This window comes from Pseudorasbora parva, chromosome 10, assembly GCF_024679245.1.
Source record: "Pseudorasbora parva isolate DD20220531a chromosome 10, ASM2467924v1, whole genome shotgun sequence".
Lineage (NCBI taxonomy): Eukaryota > Metazoa > Chordata > Actinopteri > Cypriniformes > Gobionidae > Pseudorasbora > Pseudorasbora parva.
Genome location: NC_090181.1, coordinates 23,119,616 through 23,137,362, shown reverse-complemented (window position 1 = coordinate 23,137,362; position 17,747 = coordinate 23,119,616). Strand labels below are relative to the sequence as shown.

Below are 17,747 nucleotides of genomic sequence, written 5' to 3'. Positions count from 1 at the left end.
TCTCCAAAAAAAAAAAAAAAAAAAAAAAAATTCTGTCATGTGACAGTTCAGGGTTTAATTTGTGTTCTGACGAGGAACATGAGGGTGAGTAATTAATGCCAGAATTTTTAAGGTGAACTAACCCTTTAAATCTGAAGTGACTCTTAAAAGGACAGTCATACCAATCCACATTAAATTCAAATTTCACTCAAAGCTGTCATTTGGACTACTTTTATTAACCATTTCTGATATGAAACTTTTTTGCAAAGGTTTCATTTGGAACGACACAACGGCTATTTATAAATGTTTTTACAGTTAATTCTACTGTAATGCATTTTTTACTGGTCTCCCACAAAAATCAATTAATAGATTATTATCCAAAATTCAGCAGCTCTGTTACTAACCTGAACTACAAAAAGAGAACATATAAAACCAGTTTCTGGCTACACGATTAAAGATTTGAAAGTATAATAGAATAGATCCTCCTCATCATCACGTACAGAGCTCATAATTGACAAGGACCTTATTACAGTGCCTTGCGAAAGTATTCGGCCCCCTTGAACTTTGCGACCTTTTGCCACATTTCAGGCTTCAAACATAAAGATATAAAACTGTAATTTTTTGTGAAGAATCAACAACAAGTGGGACACAATCATGAAGTGGAATGAAATTTATTGGATATTTCAAACTTTTTTAACAAATCAAAAACTGAAAAATTGGGCGTGCAAAATTATTCGGCCCCTTTACTTTCAGTGAAGCAATCTCTCTCCAGAAGTTCAGTGAGGATCTCTGAATGATCCACTGTTGACCTAAATGACTAATGATGATAAATAGAATCCACCTGTGTGTAATCAAGTCTCTGTATAAATGCACCTGCACTGTGATAGTCTCAGAGGTCCGTTTAAAGCGCAGAGAGCATCATGAAGAACAAGGAACACACCAGGCAGGTCCGAGATACTGTTGTGGAGAAGTTTAAAGCCGGATTTCGATACAAAAAGATTTCCCAAGCTTTAAACATCCCAAGGAGCACCGTGCAAGCGATAATATTGAAATGGAAGTAGTATCAGTCCACTGCAAATCTACCAAGACCCAGCTAGATGAAAGAAAATCTGTGATTCCGCCTTTGCACATTATGCACCAAAACTGTAGAGCCAGAGATATTATACTATATATACTATAGTGTAATATATTACAAGTAATAAATGCCACCATCAGATATTAGAGAAGCTAGTAAAGATATTATTTTAAATAAAAAAGTTTAAAATATATATATTTTTTTCTCTGGCATTTAATTAGTTACTAATTATTAAATGGTCTCCTATATGTTTTAGCATTTCTTATTAGATTATTGATTACTTTTACGTCTTTTATTCTAATGCTTTTCCTGTAGCTCAACCAGTAGAGCGTGGTGCTAGCAATGCCAATGTTATGGGTTCGATTCCCAGGGAAAGCAAGAACTGACAATAATGTAAAATGTGTACCTAGAATGCAATCTTAGTCGCTTTGGATAAAAGCGTCTGCCAAATGCATAAATGTATATGTTTATGTTTATTTATCCTGTATGGGTATGTTTTGAATGTGATATTGCTGTGGATGTTTGGCTATATCCTTTTATGTAAAGCACCTTGAACTGCATTTTATGCCTGAAGTTTATTATTACTCATTTAGTGTTCTTCTTTGAAATAATTCTTTAACAAGATGCCATTTTGGATAGATAGAGTATAAATGATAGTGGAATGGATAGAGATAAAGAAACAATAGAAACAGGAACCAGACAGCAAATCAGTCTGTTCATCAAGCAGAAAACAGGCCATAAATGTCTGCAGATACCTGACTGGAAAATATTCAGTGAGACGGTGATGCCAGGAGTTTATCAGACTGAAATTTAAACCATATACAGTACTCGCCAATACAATGAATTGATTAACTAAAGGAGATTGTGGGTATTTCTTTCCACATAATTTTTTGCAGGTGGAAGTGACATCTTTTAAATTAAACGGATTTTGGAAAATTTGTTATTTTTTCTATATCTATATGTTTACTATATCATATATTTAACAGTATAAATATTTTCATTTAGTAGTGGTAACCTTAGTTAGAAAGGAAATGATCAGAAGTTGGGAAAAGCCGGCATTCCTCTTTTCGTCTCTGTATAAGGCTTGGAGTTGTGTCCACTTTGTACAAATCCTTCATGAAGAACTGGGTCTTATCCCAGAGTTGGTTTTCTCTCTCTCTCTCTCTCTCTCTCTATCTCTCTCTCTCTCTCTCTCTCTCTCTCTCTCTCTCTCTCTCTCTCTCTCTCTCTCTCTCTCTCTCTCTCTCTATTTTTCTCCCCCAGTCTACCTCCTCATGTTCCAGAGACTGAGATATTGGACCAGGGACAGAGAAAAGGAGGGAATGGACGAAAAAGGAATCAGACAGTCATAGGGGAACACGTACAGGAGACTAAGAAAAGACAAGACAACAGAAATACTTTTTTCCTTTCTCCAGCCTCTCTCCCTCTCGCTCCCTCTCCTGTTCCACTTTCTTAAAGCTGAACTCCTGAGCCGATCTGCCAGACACTGCCTACAAAAGTGAAAGTGTGTTGTTTATGAAAGCCACGCCGTCCAGACTGATGGAGTTTTTTCTCTTCTCTCTGTTGATGTCTCTGCTCTGCTGGACTGCAGTAGGGAACCACACCGGCCGGATCAAGGTGGTCTTCACCCCGACTATCTGCAAGATGACCTGCACCAACAGCCGCTGTCAGAACAGCTGTCAGAAGGGTAACACCACCACTATCATCAGTGAGAACGGGCACGCTACAGACACACTCACCGCCCCCAACTTCAGAGTCGGTGAGTGGCATCAGCGTCTCTTCTCAGTGTATTGTGGGAAAAGTGGGAATTTTTCATTCATCCAGGTCTAAGTTGAACATTTAATTCCTCAACTGTGTTGATGTATGTGTGTACACTTACGTTCGCTGTATACTGAACAGAGAACAGCTGGCCGTGGGCCTGTTACATCATGTCCAGCCTCAGACAGGTCTATAATTATGGCTGATGTTTGGATGTGTTTCTAGTCGTAGTTCGGCAGGGAGTTTTTACTTGCCTGGCAGATATTGTGGAAAAGTTACTTTAGATTGTGTCTGAAAAACCTACATTATTTGACTTCAGTTGTCCTCGCTCGGTTTGCAGCAGTGATATTTCACAACAAGGGCTCAGAATGGCTCAAGAGCATGTGGTTATGACACACAACAGAAATTCTTCTGCCCTCCGGTTCAGCCGGTCCACATTCATTTACTGAATGGAAATAGTGCAGTCTGGGTTATTTGCACATTTCTTAGTTGTGTAGTCCAGTCATTCCCAATTAGGGTTATTTGGAAAGAATTTGATTTTGTCTTAGTTTTCTCTTTGGTTTTTACTCTTTGGTTTAAACTATGGTATATTTGCTCAACATGAGTGAAGCTTCATGCTACCATATTTAAATTCCACAAAACAAAGAGTGCAAATTTCTTTTGTTAAACATCCCATCTAGATGTCATTTATAATATTAGGCATTAGGTTTATGTCTGTGAACGTGTCTATGTGATTATCCCAGTATTGTCAAAATCTTTGAAACAAACTCAGGTGTCTTATTATAGACAGCAGAAGCTACTTTGTGATTTTTTTAAAAACATATTCTTTTGATGTAAAAATTACATTTTAAAGTGCATAATGTACAGTTAACGCATAATACTATTTAGGATTATCATCATTTTTTAAATATATTTCATTAATATTAATAAAAGTGTAGTATTAATGCTTTAGAACCCTTTGAAAGAAGGGTTACTCAAATATTAATACAATTTAAATTGTAAATAAAATAATATTGTAGTCCTTTCTAAGTAGAGTCAAAAAATTTGCTAAGAGCTAACACAGCTTGGTACTTTCACTTCTTAGCCTTCTGCTCTTTATGGTCCCATATCGGTGGATGATAGAAAGTAACTTTGTGATTGGCAAGTCTTGCATTAAGGTCAAGAATGAAGCAAAAGACACAATTTATACCCATGGTGGTTACATAAGGTTTACTTTTGAATCCAATTACTCTTTGGACACAAGGGTAGCATTCAGCTAAGGTTTGTTTTCACCATTGGGTTTTGTAATCTGTGCCCAGCAGGGTGAGCAGCTGAAATTGTGTTCCATATAAGAGGGTCAGGAAAGCTCAGAGGTGTAGTGTTTGAATGGCTAATCTCAGTGTAAGCAGAGGCTGTGAGTGGTGCTAAGATGTCATTCTCTCTGTCTGTCTCTCTCCTGTTTGTCTGAATGAGGTGAACGTCTGAAGTGGGTGAGTGTGTGCGGCCTTATAAGGAACACAGAGCGTTCTGTCAGCTCTGATCCAGACGCAGCTGGGAGGAGAGATCGCAGGCCGAGCTCCAGCACTGTGGATAATGGAGAAACACACGCACATACACTCATTAGGGTTGGATCAATACCAAGATTTGGGCTTCGGTACTCTGAACCATGGTACCTCAGTGTTGATGCTATATCGATTCCTTAAGCAACAAATAAACAACCTCAGGCGAGTGATAAAATGAAAGGAGCTCTCAATACATTCAGTAATTTGAGGATCTCAGTGCAATAATTAAATATAACTTAAATCATACTGTACTATTCAGAAGTTTGGTAAGATTTTAAATGTGTTTTAATTCAATTATTATTTCATTTATTTGTGTGATGGCAAAGCTGAATTTTAATCCAGCAAAAGACGAATTTTACTCAGTGTCTTCAGTGTCACGGTTTTGATGCTCAAGTAATATTTCTTCTTATTATTAATGAATAAGAATACAATTTTGAAAGATTCTTTAACTTTATAATCAGTTTTTGATTATTTGAAATATGAATTTTTTAGTAACAAAGTAAAAGTCTTCACAGTGACTTTTGATCAATGAAATGCATGCTTGATGAATAAAACTATTAATTTAATTTAAATACAAAAATCGTACTACTCCAGTCTTGGTGTCTGACCTCTGTTGTCTAAATAAAAAACATTATACAATTCAGAAATGCAGACAAATTCATAAATTTGAGTCCATTGAGTCCCATACATGGTTGCATAAATGTTTTAAATTTCACATGCAAACTGCATGAACCGCCAAACTGCGCATATAGAAACGTGGTATGGGTCAAGTATAAAAATTGGCAAAATGACATTGTATCATGGAATTTTTTTTTACTATTCCATGACAAGTACACGTACAATGTGCCGTACAATCCTGTGAATCATTGATCAACTCTTGGCTCTGACAGTCATAGATCAATAAACTGTCTCATAGAAATACATAGAAAGTATTATCACAGCAGATCAATATGTGGCTGCATGTTCCTTATACATGATTGCACTGATGGGAATATATATCTGCACTTCTGAACATCCTCAGTGTAGTCCAGACTGCTGAATTGTCATCTCCAGTGAATGTTTTCTTTATATATGCCTCACCTGTACACGCCGTTGGATGCATTTGTGTTGGGTGTTTTGACATTCATCCCCATGGAGCTGCCAGTGAACCTGTCTGTACTAGCAGAGATGTTGGGGTTTACAGGAAAATGTTACTCCATCTGTTTAAGGGCTGTGGGTGGATGGTCTCGGGTTTTTTTTTTTTTTCAGATGAAAGGGTATTCCAGGTGGGGCTAATGACATTTCGATTAGATAAAGCTCTAATGCTTGCTTTCGTGTTCTAATTTGTGTAAAGAACATTTGCCAGTTTTTAAATGCTTTTGGGTGTGTGTGTGTGTGTGTGTGTGTGTGTGTGTGTGTGTGTGTGTGTGTGTGTGTGTGTGTGTGTTGATAATTCGCAGTTCAGGGTGTTGTACATTGAAGGAAGTATGAGTCTCAAGAACTGGACATCATACACTACCATTCAAATGTATGGGGTCAGTACCGCAGGTAAAACAAATTCGGCATAAGAGACTTAAAAAAAAACAAATCAAACAAAAAAACAACAACACACATTTAAAATATCTTTCTGGCACCAAACTTTTGAACGGTCGTGTATGTTTAGTGACAGACATTGCAACCGAATACATTTCTATAAAGACAATAATATTAAAGAAATATTATCACTGCTAGTGATGGAAGTTTTTTTAATATAATGCTTTTCAAGCCTGTGAAACATGTGATGTGACATGCTGCCTGGGTAACAGACATCCTATATGAGTATGCCCACTCATATAAGATGTTTGTTACGCAGGCAGCATGTCACATCATATGTTGGGAAACAGAGTTCACATCATCAAGTTCACATCATCAAGGTTGGCACGTTGGCTTAAAAGTGGAATATAAATGTAAAGTATTAATTTTTGATTTAGCATTTGGATTATGTAACCCAAAAGAAAAGAAGAAAACTACATTTTCACATCCATTTTGGGTTTGTTTGGCACAAGTATATTATATATTTGCGATATACAGTATAAAAGTATAAAGTATTTGTTGTTTGTTTTCTTCTTATTTATTTTTCAAACTTCCAATTGCACCTAGTTGGATTTTCATGTTTATTTTACAAGAGATATTCTGCAAGTATGAAAACAACTATCCTGGAGGCTATCCTAGCTGTCAGTTTATCCGAGAGTCACTGTGTTTGCTTGTGTATGTGTGAGAACATCTGTTGTTGCCAGTTCTGACAATAAAAATCATCTCACCGCCATATTAGTAGAGTGTACATTAGAACATTCCTCTTTTATCAAATGAACCATGTAAGAGTAGTCATTTATGTGTGTCAGAGAGTGAAAGTTAATGTGGTCTGTCATCCTGCTCCTGCTGGTTACCTTACCATTTAGGCCGCATTTCATTTGTTTACTGTCATGCTGCTATATTTCCTCCTATCTGGGAGAGAGTAGTGCAGTGCCGTTCACTAGCTCGGATGGGAAGCGTTTGTGCCTGTGTGTATGAGTGTGCGTATTTGTGCGTGATTCAATGTTGATACATGAGTGTGTCAAGATATTGCCTGAGGTTCAGTGTAGGCACTGTGGAATATTCATAGATTTCCCACTAGAGCAGAAATAATGAAAGTGTGTGTGTGCACGTGTTGTGTATACAACATAGTTTGTCAGAGTGCATGTAAATATTTATATAAATGCATCAATGTATCGGAGAAAATATGTGTATATATTTGTTTGTGTATGAGTTTGTTTAGCTATACTTTGAATAAAATAAAATAAAATGTCCCTGGAAGAGAGTTAAATATGACAAAACCTCCCCTTGGGGACATTTGGGAATGCCCTTATTTGGAAAAATGTATGAAATAATGCTTCATGAATAAAATATAGCTTTTAAATAAATCTCTAATAAATGCAAAAAAGTGTGCAAACGTATATAAAATATAATAGAAGACTATGCTATGTTGTCATTTAGATAGTGTGTGTGCGCATATGCAGTCTTTCCTCCCTCCGGTCTTGAAATATGATCTCTGAAGTCGCAATGAACTGTGCGTCTGGCCACAGGAGGTATATGCGGTGTGAGAGGAAATGACATCATATTGTTCCATGTGGGAATGGTGGTTAGGACAGCCATGCTGTTTTAATGAGCATTTAGCGTGATTAGTTCATGATGCTTAATTATATAATGCGGCTTTTGGTTTGGGAACGTTTTTAAAGAATATCATGACAGGAGAATGAGGTTCACCTCATTTAAATGTCTGAAATAATGTCCTGTACCACAACACAAACATATTGCCGTAAAATATCAAGCCCCAAAAACGTTTATTTACCTCAGCCGTGGGATAATTAAATCCATTCATCATTTTGCTGGTATTATTACTGAGCCGAATGTGATCTAAAAGCTCAAGTGAGATTTTAAGCACTGTAAAAAAGGGAGAGAGAAAGTTAAAGATGTTTCAGGGCAGAATGGTCGGTCACCATAATGGCGTGTTTTAGGGAAAATGTGTCACGTAGAACTCTCATTGCATGCCACCAAAAAAGTTCCTAAACAGATTTTCTGTGAAGCATTTAAGCCCGGACACAAGCACACAACGGCCCGCAAGCAAACACTTGCTCACTCACAGGACAAAACTAAAGTTTGATGATAATTATGTTGGTTCATCTGTGTATAATTAAATGTGATGGGTCTCTGAACAGGAAGTCGCTAAACTAAACATTGAAAAATGTTACCCAGCATAGCAGTGATTAACCTCACTTTGCTCTGTTTGTGTGTGTGTTTTAGTTGTTTGCCATTTGCCCTGCATGAATGGAGGAAAATGCAGCGCTCGGGACAAGTGCCAGTGCCCGCCAAACTTTACTGGAAAATTCTGCCAAATGGCAAATCCAAACGGTCACCAGGGGCAACATACTCTTGTAAACGGGCAGAAGACACACGTCCACTCAACACACACGTTACCTCTCACCTACGGCACTGGACAAAACCAGGGTAACGCTTTTATTTCTCTGTTAAATAAATCTTGCTTCTGCTATTATTCTGAAATACATGGCTCTGTTGTTAAGGAATATTCAGGGTTCAACATTACTACAAAAATGAATTTCCACATTTAAAAAAAACAAAGGAACAATCTGGGTTACAGTGAGGCACTTATAATAGAAGTGAATGGGGCCAATCCATGAGCATTTACTTACTTTTTCAGTATTATTGCCATAAGACAAGCAAGCAAAATGCTTACTAATGCCGTAATTTCCATGAAAACACAACACCATATTCCCTAAAACTCTAAAATGACTGTAAAAACTTTAAAAGAGCTTTACATTTCAAATAACAGATTTTGACAGAATTAATGCTAGTGCTTTTATAACATTATAAGTTTCACATTTCAGCTATTCTGCTACGGAAATTGTCCCATTGACTTTCACTTGTACGTGGTTTACGTCCATTGTTTTTTCTTTTTTAAAGAAAACAAGGGCCGAGCTAAAATATATTTTTTGTGGTAATCAACATTACGCCATATATTGTTTTTTGAGCTTTACTTGTGTTGAACCTGTTCTGAACACATACACATTTATATTGAATACAAAAAGCATTACTTTTCTGTAGGTTTGGTGAATGTCCATGTGAAACATCCCCCCGAAGCCTCAGTCCAGATCCATCAGGTGTCTCCAGTGGACAGTAACGGGCAGGTGAAGAACACGCAGTCCAGCCACTCCTTCACCTACCACAGCAGCAGCCAGAGCATCCAGCACGGACACACTCACAGCGGCGTCATTTACCCCAACCAACAAACATACCTCCAATACCAGCCGGTGACATCCAAGAGCCAGCTTGGACGCTGCTTCCAGGAGACTGCTGGGATGCAGGTCAGAGAAACCATAAGTGTTTAAATACATAAACTCATACTGTATATAAAGATTTTATGTGATGATGATGATGATATTGATAGTGAATATTGAAGGGTTTGCATCTGTAATGCACCCCTGTTTCCATAGAGCTTTGTAGTTTTTAGTTGTAGTCTCCCTCACGGTGTTTCAAAACTGTATGATAATTTTTATTTTTTCAGAGTTTTGATTCATACAATGAAACTCAATGGGTTCCATTGTTATTTAGGATTGCATTGATTGGACAAAACGGGATGCACGATATTAATTTTTTTTTTTACCGATAACCGATAATTAAGTCCTTCTCATGTAATAAAGAAAATTAGTTCAGTTAGAGAACCAACTGTAGAAATAAAAACTGAATGTGTGCAAACTAAAGCATGATCTGAATGAGGAGAGAGTTTATTCATCACAAGGGCGGAGAGCTAACTGAGATGATCGCGGAAGATTTGGTTTCAAAACTTAATGTAAAAGCGCCTATTTAAATGAGTTTGTCATTGTACTGTGTTGTGTTTTTCATTAAGAATAAAAGGCTACTGGACCCACAATTCAAGCAACCCGCCCCTAATTGGCGCTAATTCAAAACCGAAACTAAAATGTGCACGGCCGCGCAGAGCACGTATTTACGGCTGCACTGTCATCCATTCACGGCCTCACAGAGCACGCATTTACGGACGAACTGTCCTTCACTGTGTGTGTGCAATGGCGTGTTTTCAGTTCATGCCTATGGAAGCTTGACTTTCATAGGAATTCATTGAAAGCACTCGCTTTGCTCCGCTCCGTTATTAATGCCCGAGCGGCCGTGTGCATTTTACTTTCAGTTAGATAGAATTAGTGATTTAAAAGCCTAGTCAGTGATACCGGTATTACCGGTGTTGTCACATGTTGATTAACCGGTGGGAAAATTTCCTCACCGTCACATCCAGTTGTATTAAAACGTGATGCCTTTTTCCCCTTCTCGGCATCCTTGCTGCACATGCTTTGCTAATAGCAATAGCATTGTCCTCCACTGCCAGAGAGAACAATGTCCAGACCGGCGAAGACGTTCACGGATGATGATGTAATGAGCATGAGCCCACGACACAGTCGCTTGCACTCAGAAAGCTGAGCAATCTTGGGGTACTAGTTCAGTAGTCAGGGCACTGATCAGGGAGTCAACCTATTGACTGATTCCCTTATCTGTGCCCTGACTACTGAACTAGGGAGCTGATTGAGACGCACCCTCGGATAAATCGGACTGATTTACCAGCAAGCGTACTTTATCGGATCTAGTCGGATTTCTTTTATTTATCAGAGCAATAAAAATGACGTAATTTTCACCCATATCACCTGATAATCTATCTGTCCGATAAATATTGTGCATCCCTAGACAAAAACACTCTTTAAAATATCTTCTCTAGCTTTACCTTTCTCTTCATCTCTATCTATCTTGCCGCTGCTGTGAGCTGTGAATCATCCACTATTACTCTCTGTCTCTTACTTTTAATGTCTTTTAAACTAACTCAATTTCAGCTATCATTGGATAATCAAATAGAGCAAAAGACAAAATGAATAGTGAGAAGTGAGAAGAGACTCTCTCCGGAACATTGTGGTGCTCAAGGGAACATCTGTCTCTTCAGAGGAGAACTGCAAATGAAACACAAAAGAATGATTCTCAGGAGTTATGACTCAGTACCTGCCTCCAGCTTAATAGAACATCTAGTTGTCTTCCGCTCCCACAGTTGTTTGTCTGTCAAGTTATGATCATCAAGTTCACCTCAGTCTTGTTTGTTTACTCTCTCTGAACGTAAAGTGCAATGGATTTTTTTGCAACCATTCAGATTTAATTTGCAACTTTGTCTTTTCATGTCAGCAGAGAGTGGGGTGTTATCAGGTTGTTTGAGTTGTGTATCATTGCTGTCTCTCGGATTGTTGTTCAGTTCGTGCCTGGTTCAGCAGATTAGATTCAGTCAGGAGGGAGATATCAGAGTGTTGATCAGAAAGAACTAGGATCAAGAGCTGTGTGTGAGCAGAATTATTTATTTTTTGTGGTGAATGGTTTAGATGTGTATCTCTCCCTTTTTCTTTCGTTTACTTCTTTGGTTTGTTTGTGTTTTATTTTGTTGTAGTGTGGGAAAGCTCTGCCCGGCCTGTCTAAACAAGATGCCTGTTGTGGGACTGTGGGCACATCATGGGGATTCCACAAATGCCAAAAATGCCCCAAGAAAACATGTAAGCTACTGTCTCACTCTCACAAACAAAAACTCCCATTAGACTCTCACACAGGGAACTATATGCCTCATTTTTACAAACAAAGGACCCATATCACCCTCGAATGCAAAAAAACCCTCTCACTTCCACATAGACAATCAACTTTATTTCACAAACAAAAACACCCGTCTCACCTTCACATGCAAGAACACTGTCGCAACCTCACACAGACAAACATCTGCCTCAGTTTAGAAACAAAAACACCTGTCTCACCCTCACATGCAAAATCACCTGTCTCACTTTCACACAGACAAACATCTGCCTCAGTTTCATAAACAAAAACACCCGTCTCACCCTCAAATGCAAAAGCATCTGTCTCACTTTCACACCGACAAACATCTGCCTCAGTTTCAGAAACAAAAACACCTGTCTCACCCTCACATGTAAAAGCATCTGTCTCACTTTCACAGACAAACATCTACCTCAGTTTAGAAACAAAAACACCCGTCTCACCCTCACATGCAAAAGCATCCGTCTCACTTTCACACAGACAAACATCTACCTCAGTTTCATAAATAAAAACACCTGTCTCACCCTCACATGCAAAATAATCAGTCTCACTTTCACACAGACAAACATCTACCTCAGTTTCATAAACAAAAACACCTGTCTCACCCTCACATGCAAAAGAATCTGTCTCACTTTCACACAGACAAACATCTGCCTCAGTTTCATAAACAAAAACACCCGTCTCACCCTCACATGCAAAAGCATCTGTCTCACTTTCACACAGACAAACATCTGCCTAAGTTTCAGAAACAAAAACACCCGTCTCACCCTCACATGCAAAAGCATCTGTCTCACTTTCACACAGACAAACATCTGCCTCAGTTTAGAAACAAAAACTACTTACTTCATTTAAAATACTTCATTTTCCATGATCCACTCCATCTAGCAAACAATTGAGCATCCAAGCCAAAATATACACTATTGACCCTAAGCGTAGATGGACACTTTCTTGGTCTGCGTGCTAATTATGGACATTGTTTTTTTTTTAAATACCCAAATAACTTGCCCTTGCACAACAAAATCCGAGCTGCACATAGACATCAGCAGAGTGTACTGATGATGAAAATGATGTCACACAGACTGTCCTCGAACCAGAGCAGAATGCGTACAGTAGAAGTACATTTTCCACCCTCACACAAAAATCTCACCATCACACTCAAAAACATCTATCTCTCCTTCATGTAGACAATCTTCAGTCTCACTCTCACACACTCATTAGTCTCTCTCTCGTTAAAACATGTTTTACCTTCATAGACAAAAATATCTCTCACCCTCAAACACAAACTCAAGGATATTACATTTTAACTTTTAATCAGTTTACTGAATGACTAATATGACTGAAACAAACCATTGCATGTTCGGAGTGAGACGCAGCATTAAACATCACTGTCTGAGCCTCATTTGCGGTGAATCTGAGGTGAATCACACTTACATTATGCTTGTGCCGAGTATTCCACAGTAGTGCGGTCCCAAAAGAGCAGGAAAACAGTGATTCATCAACAGGCCCGGCCTTGATTTCTCACTAACTAAAAGAGACTATGATGGGTACTTCTAAAAACTATTTAATGTCAAACCTCCAAGTGGCTGTGACTCAACAGACACATGTTCCTAATATCAAGAATAAGAGGAAAGGGATGCATTCCACAGAGAAAAGGCAAGTACGTAATGAGTGGGCAAAGGAAAGAGAAAGCTGTAAGGTATCTGGTTGCACATGCTGTGTTGAACTTACTGACATGCTGACTCACCTGGCACCCAGTCCAGCTTTAGTAATGCTTCCTCACATACACACACATTTACTCATACAGTCATGATTCCTCATTGCTTAGTCACTTCATTGAAGTTAGTCCCTAAAGAAAACTGTTAGCGTACCACCCCTATCGCTCTTTCTCTCTCTCTCCCCGCGCTGTCCGTAGATGTTTGAAAAATTCTCTGCCCATATATGGGCGTCCCTGCATTCTGTGCATTCCCAGACATATCATTGATTTAAACCTTATGGACCTCAGCAAAACAAACTTTCACGATTGTATGAAATATTTAAGGATCTTTTTTTTAAATTAATCTTCAAAGGCCAATTAAACTGTTATTCCTTTACTTGTTCATCTCATTCTTGTTAATTTCAGTAACATAGATGTTTACCCCATTTATGAGAACCAGCCATTCACTATAGCGATCAGTGGTGTGAAGTTGAAATGACATTACCGCTGTCTCTGAGGTCTGTTTGCAGCAGCTGTAGGCGAGCACTTACATCAGCTGGCACTGAACGGAAATAGAAGTGCACGGCAGTAAAGTTACACAAGTGTTGGGGTAATGAAGATGTAAACAAGTCTGGAGTTCAGCTCCTTTTTATTTTTGAAGTAGGCCCAAAATATGACCCCTGGAAATGTTGGTGACAATCTGTGCTGTTCCGTTCCAAACGAGTCATTCTGTCTCACTTTCCCTCTTTGTTCTATTTATGTAATTTATTACCCATGAGAATGAGAGGGAAGTAAACCCCGTTCCTGTTACACGTTCCCAGTCACAAGGCCTCTTCTGAGACAAACCTTAAAACAGTCACTACAGAACTATGTACAGTGTTTTTGCTTGCTTTTTTAATCCGAAGGTGATGAGCTCAGAGACAATGGTGTGTTTAAAATCACACTGATTAATGATCTATGTGAGAATGTGTTTGTGTATAGTGAGTTAACATGTAAAAACTTGAAAGAACAAAATGCAATCACACTTTTGTGTTTTGTTCTTCATTATATCCTGTTAGTTTCTTGTGTGAATTGTTTAAGGAGCTGAACTCTTTGGGATGTCCTGTACAAACATTAACCATAGTAATCATCTGGCCAAATACCATAGGTACTATAGTTATTGTTACTGCAATAATAATATAATGCCAACTTGGAATTTACCATCACTCAGAAAATCACCTTAGAAAAAAAAAAGACATAAAAAGCCTTTTAATTTATAATGTAGCTTTTGCTCTGTTTAAATGTTTTAGGTCAGTAAGATTATTTTGAAGAAAAAGTAAGGCTTTTATTTGGCAAGGTCTTTTATGACATTATTAAGATTTCTATTTCAAATACTGTTATTTTGAAAGTTCTATTCACACAAAAATATTAATAATAAAAAATGTTTCTTGAGCACCAAATCAGTTTATTTGTATGATTTATTTGGTATTTTGGCACATACACTGGTTATCATTATGGATTATTGTAACAGTGAACAATCACTTATTGACTGTAGTTTAAATTATTTTAGTTACAAATTTTAGTAAGACTAGATTTTATAATGTTATATATTTTATAAGTAGTCTCACTACACCAAAGTTTCCTTTCATTTGCTAAAATGTTTAAACTTGTAACTAAATGTGCTGTATATACACAGTCCTCTTATTATTCTCTTTCTCTCTCTCTCTCTTTCCTCCAAAGCGATTCCTTTGATTGAATGTCCTCAAGGCTATAAGAGACTGAATGCCACGCGCTGTATCGGTAAGAGCCACGGCTTGTTTCTTCTTGTGCATACATGCATATGTTTTTATTTAGTATTTTTGGCCCTGCAGTGAGTATGTGTACTGTATGTTTGTGCAACATTTTTGTGTTTATGTAGTTGTGCATTGATTTTGATAAGATGATTCTTGAGTGTATGTGTCAGTGTCACATACTGTATATATCATTTGTTTCGCCCCTCACTGGCCTCTGCATATCACAACTGTCCACATACGCCATGTACTGTTCCTTTTATTACATTGCCATTTTAAAACGGTGTCCCAGATCTATCACAGAGAAGACTCTCTTTCACAGTTACGAGGACAGACAGGAGGAGAGACAGGTGGCATCTTTGATAAATCTTTCTAATCTATGTTGAGGTTCAATGTAATAGCCAGAGATCCAACACATGAGGGCCGGCAGCCAGAAAGATTTCAGGGCTTTTGCTCAGCCTTACAATCAAAGTGAAGTAATGCTTTTGTTTAGCATGTTAATAATACTTCTTTATACAGACGAATGAGATTAGTATAGCTTAATTGTAAAATAAAAGTTTAATTTATTTATAATTTAAAAAATGTTAATTAAAGGCACAATATTTAAGATTTTTTGAATAAAATATCAGCGTTATATATTTAGTTGACTTGTGTACTTACACTCACCTAAAGGATTATTAGGAACACCTGTTCAATTAATGCAATTATGTAATCAACCAATCACATGGCAGTTAAATTTAGGGGTGTGGTCCTGGTCAGGACAATCTCCTGAACTCCAAACTGAATGTCAGAATGGGAAAGAAAGATGATTTAAGCAATTTTGAGCGTGGCATGTTTGTTGTTGCCATGGGCCAGTCTGGTTATTTCACAATCTGCTCAGTTACTGGGATTTTCACACACAGTCATTTCTAGAGTTTACAAAGAATGGTGTGAAAAGGGAAAAACATCCAGTATGCGGCAGTCCTGTGGGCGAAAATGCCTTGTTGATGCTAGAGGTCAGAGGAGAATGGGCCGACTGATTGAAGCTGATAGAAGAGCAACTTTGATTGAAATAACCGCTCGTTACATCCGAGGTATGCAGCAAAGCATTTGTGAAGCCACAACATACACAATCTTGATGCGGATGGGTTACAACAGCAGAAGACCCCACCGGGTACCACTCATCTCCACTACAAATAGGAAAAAGAGGCTACAATTTGCACAAGCTCACCAAAATTGGACAGCTGAAGACTGGAAAAATGTTGCCTGGTCTGATGAGTCTCGATTTCTTTTAAGACAGTCAGATGGTAGAGTCAGAATTTGGCGTAAACAGAATGAGAATATGGATCCATCATGCCTTATTACCACTGTGCAGGCTGGTGGCGGTGGTGTAATGGTGTGGGGGATGTTTTCTTGGCACACTTTAGGCCCCTTAGTGCCAATTGGGCATTAATTTAAGGTTTAAATGCCACAGCCTTGCTTTAAATGCAAATACCTGAGCATTGTTTCTGACCATGCCCATCCCTTTATAACCACCATGTACCCATCCTCTGATTGCTACTTCCAGCAGGATAATGCACCATGTCACAAAGCTCGAATCATTTCAAATTGGTTTCTTGAACATGACAATGAGTTCACTGTACTAAAACTGCCCCCACAGGCACCAGATCTCAACCCAATAGAGCATCTTTGGGATGTGGTGGAACGGGAGCTTCGTGCCCTGGATGTGCATCCCACAAATCTCCATCAACTGCAAGATGCTATCCTATCAATATGGGCCAACATTTATAAAGAATGCTTTCAGCACCTTGTTGAATCAATGACACGTAGAATTAATGCAGTTCTGAAGGTGAAGGGGTCAAACACAGTATTAGTATGGTGTTCCTAATAATCCTTTAGGTGAGTGTACATTATCCCAGATGTTTCCAAGAATGTTAAATCTTAAGAAATAAGCAAATTAGACCATTTAAGTTTAATCATTATCAGTAACGTCATTGCTGCCTTACCCTCGATTTCCAGAAACCCAAAAATGTTTTATGATAATTCATTTTAGTTCACCCAAAAATGAAAATTAATTACTCACCCTCATGTTGTTCGACACCCGTAAGACCCCCGTTTATCTTCGGAACACCGATGATTGTAAAGCCACTGTAGTGAGATGGACTTTTAACGATGTCTTTAGTGCCTTTTATGGGTCTTGAGAGAGGAAATGATATCGGTGTCAATGAAGGCCTTTCTGAGCCATCGGATTTCAATAAAGATATCTTAATTTGTGTTCCGAAGATGAGCAAAGCTCTTACGGGTGTGAAACAGCATGAGGGTGCGCAATTAATGACAGGATTTTCATTTTTGGGTGAACTAACCCTTTAATATATTAAATGTTTAATAGACAAGGGAGCAACTTTTGGATACACTTATAGACAGAAAGCAAATTTTTGTTATATAGCTCAACACGTTTCCATGCATCAGAGAAAAAACACTATTTTGGCTAACATAGCATAATCAGATGCAGCTTAATTTTTAGTAACAGGAATAAAGCATTTTTTTCCATCATACAATATATTTTAAAATGGATTGCATGTCATTTAGCAACAAAAGCCATCCAGCATTTATTAATATGCTATTCTAATATTACTATAGCTTGCTGCAGTGTGCAACAAGTGTGTTGTAGCAGCCGTCGAGTGAACACACAAAGTAATGTTATAACATCATTTTTAACACACTCAAATTAATTTGATAAAACAGCGCTGCATTACCCCACATACGCTAGAATGGAAGAAGTGGAAGCGGCAGCTATG

At 38.1% G+C, this 17,747-nt stretch overlaps 1 protein-coding gene across 3 annotated transcripts in view; it reads left to right on the top strand.

Moving 5' to 3' along the window:
* ltbp1 (latent transforming growth factor beta binding protein 1) overlaps positions 1-17,747 on the top strand; it is a 104,373-nt gene that overhangs the window by 41,921 nt on the left and 44,705 nt on the right. For all 3 annotated transcript variants that reach the window (XM_067455584.1, XM_067455586.1, XM_067455585.1), the window contains exons 5-9: positions 2,646-2,813; positions 8,152-8,355; positions 8,971-9,230; positions 11,357-11,459; positions 14,921-14,980. In XM_067455584.1, coding sequence (XP_067311685.1) covers positions 2,646-2,813; positions 8,152-8,355; positions 8,971-9,230; positions 11,357-11,459; positions 14,921-14,980 — 795 coding nt within the window. The remainder of the gene's footprint in view (positions 1-2,645; positions 2,814-8,151; positions 8,356-8,970; positions 9,231-11,356; positions 11,460-14,920; positions 14,981-17,747) is intronic.